Source organism: Bison bison, unplaced genomic scaffold (assembly GCF_000754665.1).
Source record: "Bison bison bison isolate TAMUID 2011002044 unplaced genomic scaffold, Bison_UMD1.0 scf7180017864057, whole genome shotgun sequence".
Taxonomy (NCBI): Eukaryota; Metazoa; Chordata; class Mammalia; order Artiodactyla; family Bovidae; genus Bison; species Bison bison.
In genome coordinates this window covers 1,714,127-1,725,557 of record NW_011494629.1, presented here as the reverse complement: position 1 = coordinate 1,725,557, position 11,431 = coordinate 1,714,127, and the positions used below count along the sequence as shown (strand labels likewise).

General features: G+C 49.2%; 1 protein-coding gene across 1 annotated transcript; it reads left to right on the top strand.

Moving 5' to 3' along the window:
• Window positions 1–732: 732 nt before the first annotated feature.
• Window positions 733–6,368, top strand: LOC104985733 (spermatogenesis-associated protein 31A6-like). The gene is made up of 7 exons (XM_010836057.1): window positions 733–928; window positions 1,236–1,296; window positions 1,603–1,616; window positions 1,768–1,947; window positions 2,221–2,300; window positions 3,474–5,665; window positions 6,311–6,368. Exons 1-7 carry the CDS (start codon window positions 733–735, stop codon window positions 6,366–6,368), a joined length of 2,781 nt encoding a protein of 926 aa, XP_010834359.1.
• The last annotated feature ends 5,063 nt before the right edge of the window (window positions 6,369–11,431 follow it).

Sequence of the window (11,431 nt, the reverse complement as noted above, 5' to 3'; positions counted from 1 at the left end):
GGAATACAGTGAACACTAGGATTTCTAGCCAAAAGGTCTCAGACCAGTTGCGCAGGTGTGGTAGAGGGATCCAGGGCAAGTCCCAAACACAGCGACCAGGGGCTGAGGATTGGATACTGAGTTTACTCTAAGCCAGAAGACAGACTCCTGAGCACCAGTTTATCCCCCATGAACAGATATCTTAGATGAGGGCTGATCTGAGGGCAGTGCCGAGGCCCTGAGAGCCTCAGAGAGGGGGCTGGAGTAGGGCCCTGGACTTGGGAAGCAGAGACCTACCTGATGGAGCTCAAATTCACCAGTGGGTCTGAGAATGCGTGTTTCTTGAGTAGAGGAACAGTGACAAAGGAACCACGGTGAATCTCACATTGAAAATCCTTCTTTATGTTCTTCAAAAAAATTATTCTTATTCCCTTTAAAAATGAGTAAAAGGAAAGAAAAAACAAAAAACAAACAAAAAAAAAACACAAACACAAAGAAAAAACACAAACTCTGCTAGTTAAATGTATAAAGTCACATTATGTATGGACACTGAGTGTCTGATGCTGGTCTAGAAAGGGGAAAGTGAGAATGGGGTCCCAGGTCCTCACTTTTTCTGTCTCTCAGCCTCAAACTGAGCCAAGGAGAAGGAGGAGTCGGAAGAAAAATGCAGCTGTGAAAGGTAGGTTATGCCATTCAGCCCTGTGTGCCCTGGGTGTTAGCCCCCACCCTCTCTGGCCCTGAAGGCCCAGCTCAATGGGTTCTGAGGAGACCAGTGGCCGGGCCCGCCCCTCAGGAAACAGAACCCCCATGGAGGCTCCTGAGGAGCAGAGCAGAATACAGATCCTTCCCAGATTCCATGTGCAGAATGAAGCTGTGAGGGTCCTGAAAATGGGTGTGGCCCAGCAGGGCTATGTGGGCTGCATTGGACCAATAGCACCTGGATTGGGAGGTGGGACCTCCAGGTCCAAGTGTGGACATGTTAACTTTGCTCAGATTCATCTGTGAGGTGACCCCTGCCCATTCTCCTCCACTCAGGGGTTGTGAGGGCAGCAGGAGGCAATGGATGTGGAAGCACTTTGTCAATGATAAACCCTTTCCTGAGGTTCACCATCACTGTCACGGACCCTTAGACAGCCTTGGACCCTGCTGCCTGGACTCCAGTCTCCCAGTGGTGTCCCTTTAAAGGAGGGGTCAGCCTCCTTTAAGACCCCTAGGCTGCTGCCTTCACCACCATAACCCACTCTGCTGATTTTCAGCTTGCAGAGATTGCCAGAAAGAATTGGAAGAGGTCCGGGACCTGACTTCACTTCTGCAAACGTAATGACTCTTCCCCTTCTCTCCTGGGTTCTTATTCCTCCCAGATCCTATGGTGGATCCCAGGGCTACAGGCAGTCTGGGGCTGAGCTGGGAGGGGGAGTCCTAGGGTGGGGGTTTGGCAAAAACCCTGGTGTGAGGGACAGCAGGGGCCAGGGAAGGCTGTGGGCTGCAAGCGCCCACCCTTGCCTGGCCTGCCCAGTCCTCCTGGCCCTAGGGGCTCCTGGCTGCAGCTTGTGCCTCCTGTCTCCTGCAGACACCTGGGGAGGTTCCCTGAAAAGGGCAACTTTCATCAACTCTCCTCTCAAGATGCCCCTGGGAAGGTGAGCAAAGCAGCACCTGCCGGAGCCCACCAGCCACACAGGGAAGAGACTGCTCCCACCGTGTCCCCGGCTCCTCTGACTGAGCAGCCTCTACCTCAGGCCTCCACCCTTTCTTCAGATTCAGTTCCCTCCTCATTTTCTGTTCACTCAGATTCCTCCTTGAGTGCTTCTCAAATACCAGAGCCTTTCCTTCCCCTGGACAGCCTTTCATCCCAGCCACTGGCTGTTTCTCCTACACCGCCATGCTCTCCTGATGCAGTGGCCTGCCCTGCACCTCCAACAGCCTCCTCTGTCCCACAGACACCAGCCGCCATGCTGAATCTCAGTCAGGGTGAATCTGTGGCACTCCCATTGGGCACCGTCTCACACAGGTCATCTCTACCCTCCCCATGGAGACCAGCCATCTCAGGCCTACTCCATTCAAGCTGCCCCCTTTCAGCCCTGTCTTGGTGGCAGGGGGCTGAAAAAACCTGGAGTTCCTCAACTGTGACACACTTTGAGTCCCAGCAAGAACACCTTTCCAGTCACCCAGCGGAGGCCTCGTTTTGGGGAGACCTCACAAACAGACAGGTAGAGCCTGGTAGCCTCTCTTTTGTGAACCCAGATGTCCAGAAGCTGCTGGAGATACTAATCACCAAGAGAGTAGAATTAAAGATTTGGAAGAAGAAAGGAAAGGAGGTGGAGGCAAGCTTTTGGATCATAAAAGGCAAACCAGAACAACTGCTTGGTCCCGAGAGGGCCCCATATGCTGGCACTTTGGGGGACCATCTACAGAAGACATGCAGCCACCTCTTCTGGGGTCTCCCTTTTCTGCACAGTGAGTCTCTGGTGGCTACTGTCACAGTACCTGGGTCCCCTTTAGAGTTACACCCTATCTTATTTAACAAATGCTCTAAGACCAAACCACTCCAAATTCCAGCCAAAGCAACATCACAACTGTCATTGGCCCAGCCCTTGACCTCCACTGTGGCCCAGGTACAACCCAGACCCTTGATTCCAACCATGGCCCAGTTTCAACCACCACCTCAGGGTCACATGGAGACCCAGGCCCAACACTTACCCTTGACTTCAATCCTGCCCCAATATCAGCCACAACCTCGGGTTTACTTGGAGACTCAGACCCAACCCCTACCCTTGACTCCAACTATGCCCTATTGTCAAGCACAAACTCGGGCTCACATTCAGACCCAGGCCCAACCCCAACCCTTGTCTACAACCATACCCCAATGTCAACCATCATCTCGGGCTTACATGAAGACCGAGGTCCAACCCCTACACTTGACTCCAACTATGCCCCATTGTCAAGCACAAACTCGGGCTCGCATTCAGACCCAGGCCCAACCCCGACCCTTGTCTACAACCATACCCCAATGTCAACCATCATCTCGGGCTCGCGTGGAGACTCAGACCCGACCCCTACCCTTGACTCCAACTATGCCCCATTGTCAAGCACAAACTCGGGCTCACATTAAGACCCAGGCCCAACCCCAACCCTTGTCTACAACCATACCCCAATGTCAACCATCACCTCGGGCTCACATGGAGACCCAGGTTCAACCCCTACCCTTGACTCCAATCATGCCCCAATGTCAACCATCACCTAGGTTTCAGTTAGAGACTGCTGCTCATATCTCACCATCTCTTCCAATCCAACCATCTTCTTCTAAACCACAGATTAGATACGGTGAAGTATCTCATGCAACAGTCCAAAGTAAGGGACAAACTTCTGTCCCAAATGCAATTCAAAACCTGGAACATCACTTTTTGATAAAGCAATTAGAAAGTAGGAAAATTATACCCTCTTTGGTTAAAAGATATCAGCATGTCTTTAGTCAAGTCACCCACAACCATTCCCAGGAGAGCAGGCCTTCCCAGGCCCACATCTCTGTCGCCACCCCTTTTGGGGATTTGATCAGGCCTGAGGTTTGGGAGAAACTGGAGCACCACCTTTCTAAAAGGTTCATGCAGCAACAGAGTGACCTGCCCTGCAGAATCCAAGCTTCTCAGAAAGTTATGCAGCTTCAGGGCGAATTCCCAAAGCTTTGTGAGGTACAGGCTAAGAAGGGGCCCTCAATACCTTCTGCAGTTCTAGACAAAAGCAGCCAGGACACACAGAAGATGAGGTCCAGATCCTCAGCAAGGATCCCACCAGAGAAGGGCCTTTGCCAGGATATAGAACAAAGTGTGGGGAAGATTGTAAAAGACCTGTACATGATCTCAGCCAACACCACAGTGACCGTTCCAAGAGTGAAGCCTGAGTCACAAAGAGAGTTGAGCCCAGACAGGAAGCATCCAGAGGATTTGGGAGTCCTTATGGGCATGAACACTAAGCAGATTCAAGAGAGTCCAATCCTTGTGGGTGTCCATTGTTTGAGACTTGCTGCCAACCGCATCGTAGACCTTTCTGGAGAGTCAAAGGCTTATCAAGAAACAGAAAATCTAGATTCCTCTCAGAATGGGGAAGCCTCCATGAACACCTTCCATGAGTCTCTTGTCCTGAGTCCTTGTGTCCGACAGGAGTTGGAAGCATATATACTAAAATTTCGGGTGACGCATATGTGGGGCTTACTCCTCAAGGTCTTCAAGTTCATACTTAGCTTGAATTTGAGAAAGGCCCACCGCATACCCCTTCCAGGATCCACCTTGAAAGCTACTTGTGAATCTGGGGACCACTCAAAAGCCCAGTCTACAAAGATCTTTGGAAAGCCTCCTCAGCCCCAAGCTGGAAAGAGAATGATAACAGCTGAGGCAGCTTCCCCCATGGCGACTGCCTTCTCCACTCCCTCATGGACCAGCGAGGAAACCCAGGGAGTCATGGGAGGACCCCTGCCTGGTGACATCCTTAAGCCCTCAGAGGTCCCTCTGACTAGACAGGGAGACAAGCCACCTTCTCAGACACCTATGTACAACTTTGTGGGCAGAATCTGGCACAATGAGTGTATCATGGGGGCTGACAAAGGCAGCCTGGAGCCTTTGAGCAGTCCAAGTCCAGCAATGGTCAGGAATATGCCACAGGAGGAAGCTGGGGAATGGGCTTTCCCAGACTCCTACTCTAGCGTGACAGTAGTGGAACTTGATGAAAGGTCCCAATCTCCCATGGAACAAGAAGCCATAGAGGGGGGCTCTGGTTGGAAAAGTACTTTTGAACCTTGTTTGCTGATCAAATCACAAAGTAATAATATGGATTTGAGGAGATCACAGTCTCAAAAATTCAATAAATGCTTCTCATTTAATACAAAGTCTGTTGCCTCAAGTCTAGATCTACACTTTGATGCACAGTTTCGTAAGCTTGAGTGCCAAGGTTTTACAGATGGGCAGAAACAGGCTCAAGGCCAGGCCGTTGGCATGCTCCTTCAAGACTGTGAAACTGGGGCCACTGGCACGCTTCTCAAAAACTGTCGCTCAGATATGTTCATTGCTGCAAACAACTTGGCTTCTCAGGAATCCCTGTCCTGTTCCCAGACCTTGTCCAGTGGAGGCACGACCAATTCCCAGATGCTCTATGATGCTTCATCAACTGGAGGGAGCAGCCAGGGGCAGCAGGAAGTCCTAAGATGGCAGCCCCAACGTACGTGCCAGAGCAAGAAGTTTGTCCCCACTGATGGGAGAGGGAATTACAGAAGGTCCAAACTAGGACAGCGTAAAAAAAGATTGGCAGAATGGAGGGCCTACCAGGCCCGCAGGATGAACCACTCTGGCCAGAAAAAGGAATCAGCAGAGTCACTAAGCAAGTCCCGCCAGTTTACCTTGAAGAAAGGACAGGTTCCTTTAGAAAGCCACTTCAGAATATGGATTAAGCAGCTTCTGCAGTGGATTTTCCCCAATAAAAGCAAAAGACCAGAAGAGCACCTGCAACAAGGCAAGCCTGCAGCAGCCACTACAGGCTACAGTAGCCACTATAGCAGCCACCAGACCCAGGAACCAGTCCAAAGTAGATTGATAACGGAGGGCAGGGCTGCTGAGGCTCAGGTTCTCATGACAGCTGTTGGAAAGATCCTAAAGGAGAAGATGGTGTTACACTATAGACCTCATGCCTCGGAGTTACACTGGTGCCAAGGAGAACTCTGGGCCCCATTTGGTCCACGTTACTGCTACCATAGGTTTTCCTCCTACAAAGAGCAAAGGAGAGTGGTGGGAGATACATCCTGCCATCACCAGGCTACCCCCATGGGCCACAGCTGTTCTAAAAACAGTGAGTGGACCAGTGCCAGGGGCATCAAATGGGCTGTCCTACCTAGGGAGCCAGGTCCCCCTCTAGGCAGAGCTTGCCAGCATAGATCAGGAGTGACAAGTGTCTCCAGCCATAGCCTCCACTGTCCAAGGCACTGTCTTTTTCAGAAATAAACCTCTTCTGGTCAATCAGAACAGGCTTGTCACAGCTTTCCTGGTAGGAAATCTCTTCTCCAAGAAAAAAAAAAAATGCATACCATTCAGATAAAAATTTTTTCTCTCATGTTAGCACATCATCCGTGTGCTAATGGCTTCTTCCTACCACAAATTTTATTGCTTCCTGAAATAATTATTGTTTCTCATGAGAAGGGGTAGCCTGTCTATGCCATTGAGGGAAGGAAAGGGATCAGGGTCCACTTTTCCCAGGTGCCAGCTTTATCTTCCAGATGGGACAGGGACATGGAGGGAGGGTGACCCCAATGTGGATGCTCACCCTCACCCCGGTTCCCTCACTGCACCTTCAGTTTCCATAAAACCAGCATTATGGAAACAAGTGACAGCATTCAGCACATGCCGAGGTGAACGAAACCTAAAGACCTCCTCCTTCTCAGGATCCAGCTCAGTCCTCTCTCCATCTCTCTCTCTACCTTGAACTTGTGCAGCTGTAGGGGAGGGCTTGGCGGAGGCTGAAATTCCCCTCAGGCTCCAGAAAGTGTCAGAGATAAGTTCACATGTCAGAATAAGAGAGGAATTTGGGGGCAGTGCTGGCCCTGAGTCCAGGGTGTGAGAAACCTCTTCCCCATGTCATGGGGGGATAGATGACACTGCCCTGAAATCCCCTTCTTTCCTGGAAGGAGCTGGGATTGAGATTGGCCAGGAGTGTCACCCTCCCTCTGCCCTTCTTTTACCCTGGAGCTGTGGTGAGGACAAAGATCATACGTTCCCAGCTCTGAGGGAGTGTGGTGGGGAGCGTGCACGCTCCTGAGGGTTCATCCACCCCTGCCCTGGAGGAGAGGATAACCCTGCTCACAGGACCCACCTCCCCTGGGGGGAGGGAAGGAGTGTCACTGTGTGTGCAGTCACCTCACAGTCTGGGGGTGGGACACTGTGCCCCTAGGGTGGATAGAGAGGTAGGAGGCTGGTGGCAGAGATGCCCATAGTGTGCAGTGTATCGCTGATCCTGCTCACAGTGCCAATTCTTTTGCTGTTCACACTGTTTATTGAACCCAGGGTAGGCAAAGCTTGAGCTAAGAGGTTGGAAGAAGACTCGAGGAGCCATAGGGACTGCAGACACGTTTATTCTCTCCTGGCTGGCATGGCAGCCATAACACAGCCTCTCTCCTGGCAGCTGTAGTGGCAGCCATAACATAACAGTAACATTGCCATAACATAACTTGATATAACATAACCATGATAGCACTCCAGTGGAGCTCCAGTACAGCAGCATCCAGGGCTTGCAGTGAAGCTCATACTGGTGTACCACACACACCCTCATGTAACATAACCACGGTGTCACTCTAGTCTAGCCCTTGTACAGTAGCAGCCAGCGCGTTCATGGTAAAGCTCATATGAGTGTACTGCACAAAGCAGCCCATGACTAAGCAAGTACCTCATGATGTGCATGCGCAGGGCTGTAAGTGATCTCAGCCATTATATAACCATGCAAAGTCATTGTTTATAGAACATGGGGTAAGAGGGCATGAGAGCATGGGGTGAGAGAACCTGATTGGTACCATCTTGTTAATTTCCCCACATGCAGTGATCAAAGAGCCCTGGCATTCTATCACTGCCTACAGGCCCGGAGGAAAGAAGTTAGGAGCCTGGTGGCTCCTGGTGGCCCCACCTGAGTCTCCCCCTACTCTAGCTCCCGGAGCCCAGACAGAGGGAGAACATGTGGAGCTCCTCCACAGAGGGCCAGGCTCCCAGAGGCAGTGGAGCCTCCGGGAAGGGAAGCTTCACTTCTCCACAAGTATAAATTATCAGCTTTCACAAGATCAGAAGCTTGGGACAGACTCGTGGTCTGTGACCTCTCCTACATGTGTGCCCCAAGGAGGCTTCCAGGGGAGAGGTGGGACTCAACAGGCCCAGGGACCATGCAAGGGTCATAGGAAGTCTCACCTGCTATCAGCCTTGCTCACCCCAGAGCCCGGAGAGGGAAGAGGCCAGCAGACAGGATATGTCACCATTGGGTGGAAAGTGACTTGTAGGTAGAAGGGTGCCATCAGCTTACTTCCTTGGGCCTGTCCACACGGGAAAGTGGGGAGATAGGAGCAGTTCCCTAGAGCTCCTGTCATGACTGTGTCACAGTCATTCCTGCGATGGAGAGACCTGCTCCAGGAGAGGCCCCTGATCCTTGAGACAGCAGGAATGGCCCTGCACTTATGCCTGTCAGGACCCCAACATATGGGACCTGGACCTAAGGTGTGGGGATCATTGGGAACAGGCCTACTTGTGCTCTGGTTTCTCCCAGAAGCTAGGTCTTGCCTCTGGGTCCCATCCTTTAGAGAGAGCACAGCAGTGGGGACTTAGCCAGTGCCTGAGGGAGGGGCTGGGACCCAGGCCACAGAATGCTGCTCCCAACGCTGGAGCTCAGGAGACAGTCCAGAGTTCCCCAGCATGGACCTTGTCTGGCTGCTGCTGGGTCCTCTCATGGGCACCAAGACATGAGGGCTGGGTGTTGGGGGAGCTGGACCCCCAAGGCACTTGTCCAGAGAAGTGACACAGAAGGAACACAGAAGAGCAGAAAACAAACAGGGGCAAGTCCCTTCACACTTCTGCTGTTTTAGGGGAAGAAAGGCGACCAGTGGAGGTCCCCCCACTAAGAGTCCCCACATTGACCCCACACGGGGACCTCCCACATACCCACTCTGAGAAATCTCACCCAGAAACTTCTCAGCTCATCCCACAGAGACCTCTCTGAGGCCTCCCCCACACACCTCACAAGTGTTCTTTAGGCCCTGAGTATCCACCCCTGACAGGTCCTTCATGGTAGGTCTGATGTCACTCAACAAACTGGCAGCACAGAAGAAGGCCCATCAACTGTTCCCTGACACCCCTTCCCCAAACTCTAAGACATCCAGGCATTGTGAGCATTTCCCCAGATGGGCTTCTCTGCCTGGAGAAATCATGCTCATGACTTTTGACCTTTTGTGACCACTGCCTCTGAGTAGAAAAGTTGCAGCAGACCTGCAAGTCTTTCCACAGATCTTCATCAGCTAGAGCTCTACCCCAAGGCTTGTTGTTGTTATCTAGTCACTAAGTCATGTCCGACTCTTTGCAACCCCATGGACTATAACCCGCCAGGCTCCTCTGTCCATGGGATTTCCCAGGCAAGAATACTGGAGTGGGTTGCCATTTCCTTCTCCAGGGGATCTTCCTGATCCAGGGACTGAAACCAAGTCTCCTGCATTGACAGTCACTGAGCCACCACAGAAGCCTGCCCCACTGCTTAGTGAATCACAGATTTTAAATATGAATAAAATGCTGTCAAACTCCAATGAGAGAAAGTATCTTAGTCACTTCCAGGCAGATAGGGTCAATATATATGTATATATATATTATTTCTTGGGATATCTGAACTGAATTTGGCAGATTTCCTTACTTGGAAACAAGGTAAAGACTTGCACCAAATGGGCTCTAGGAATAAAATAAACCAACAAAGCATGTGGAGTCTCACACCTCCAAGGGGGCTGTGCGACTAACACAATATAACAGCTGTGTCAGGCTTGAGTTTTGTTTTATTTTTAAATGAAACAGGCTAAAGATTATGTGAAGATTTTTCAAATGAATCATGTATCTGGCTATATTATTTTTTTTTCCCCTCTGGCAAGAATATACTTTTTTTTTCCTTAAAATGTGGTAATGCCCTCAAATGGAATTAGGCATATTTCCAAGATACGGCAAGGTCCTAATGTCCAGGTAACGTAGATTAAACTGATGAACTATTTAGAAAGATTCATTTTTAAAAATAATACTTTTAAAGTGTACAGTTTCCAAAAGTGAAGCAGGCACCATTTTATGTTCACTATGGGGCTAAAAAAAAGACGTTTTCCTTTAAATTGTGTGGAATCTTACAAAAGGTATCATTTAATCTGTGCTTGATATCTGTGTGTATGTGCTCAGTCATGTCTGACTCTTTGCAACCCCATGTTCTATAGATCGTCAGGCTCCTCTGTCCATGGGATTTTCCAGGCTAGAATACTGGAGTGGGTTGCCATTTCCTTCTCCCCAGGGATCTTCCCCCACACAGGGATTGAATCTGTATCTCCTGCATCTCCTGCATTGGCGAGTGGATTCTTTACCAGTGCGCCATCTGGGAATCATATGCTTGCTATATACACATGACCTGATAAAATTGCTAGAAGGGACTTCACTTCTGAATTGAAGAAAATGTACGTAAATAATCAAAGTGTGCATTATAGTAAACAAAGTGTACATAGATAATCAAAATTCTTACTTTATATATTCAGCCCTTTCCAAAGAGAGCATGTTAGTGATAATACGTACATATTCTTGTTGCTCATAAGCAACTAGATTTCTTTGCCTTGTTAAAATCTACTTTAATGATAGCTGAAGAGCATTAGTCATTGGTTAAGGCAGATTATCCATCAGGATGACAATATCACAATATCACAGTCCTTCCTGTAAGAGAAGCAGAGCTGACATGAGGGCTCTTTTGGCCTATTTATTTCAACAAAAATTCCCTTCTTGTATTTTCTATGATTTACAAATTTATAACTAATTTTCTATTTTACTTCCTTACTATCTCATTGAATCAGACCATGATGGAATGTGGTTGTTGATGTCCTTTAGTAGTCTACTGGGTGGTATTTTTTTTTGTAGTGAAAATTATACAGTTAAGTTTCATAATAAAATGGGAGCAATTGGAAAAAATTGCATACGGGAAATTCTGACAAAGTATATTATTTCCTTTTCAAGTTGACTGTCTTAACATTATTAGACTGATTATTATTCAGTTCTTTGAATTTAAGTTGAATAAACTGAAAACAGATAAATGTTCATATTAAATAGTTCATTGCGATGATGTGTGAATGTGATTTTCCCCCCTTGGTAATTCACAGTTCAATAAACTGTGCAAAACTGCAATGAACAGTTGTGCAGTAAAGAAACATTCCCATCAATAATTGCATGTACATCTGTCATATGTTGCTTTAGATGATTTGTGTGTCCGACTTCCATGGCATCAGTTCAGTTCAGTTCAGTCACTCAGTCATGTCCGACTCTTTGCGACCCCATGAATCGCAGCACACCAGGCCTCCCTGTCCATCACCAACTCCTGGAGTTCACTGAGACTCACGTCCATCGAGTCAGTGATGCCATCCAGCCATCTCATCCTCTGTCCTCCCCTTCTCCTCCTGCCCCCAATCCCTCCCAGCATCAGAGTCTTTTCCAATGAGTCAGCTCTTTGCATGAGGTGGCCAAAGTATTGGAGTTTCAGCTTTAGCATCATTCCTTCCAAAGAAATCCCAGGGCTGATCTGCTTCAGAATGGACTGGTTGGATCTCCTTGCAGTCCAAGGGACTCTCAAGAGTCTTCTCCAACACCACAGTTCAAAAGCATCAATTCTTCGGTGCCCAGCTTTCTTCACAGTCCAACTCTCACATCCATACATGATCACAGGAAAA

Excerpts from the sequence above, each read along its gene's own strand:
- LOC104985733 (XM_010836057.1), top strand. The coding sequence starts at position 733 with ATGGGTTCTGAGGAGACCAGTGGCCGGGCCCGCCCCTCAGGAAACAGA. Across the intron at positions 2,301-3,473 it reads AGAAAGGAAAGGAGGTGGAG|GAGAGCAGGCCTTCCCAGGC; the intron begins GCAAGCTTTTGG and ends AACCATTCCCAG. Across the intron at positions 5,666-6,310 it reads CATGCCTCGGAGTTACACTG|TTTCCATAAAACCAGCATTA; the intron begins GTGCCAAGGAGA and ends CTGCACCTTCAG.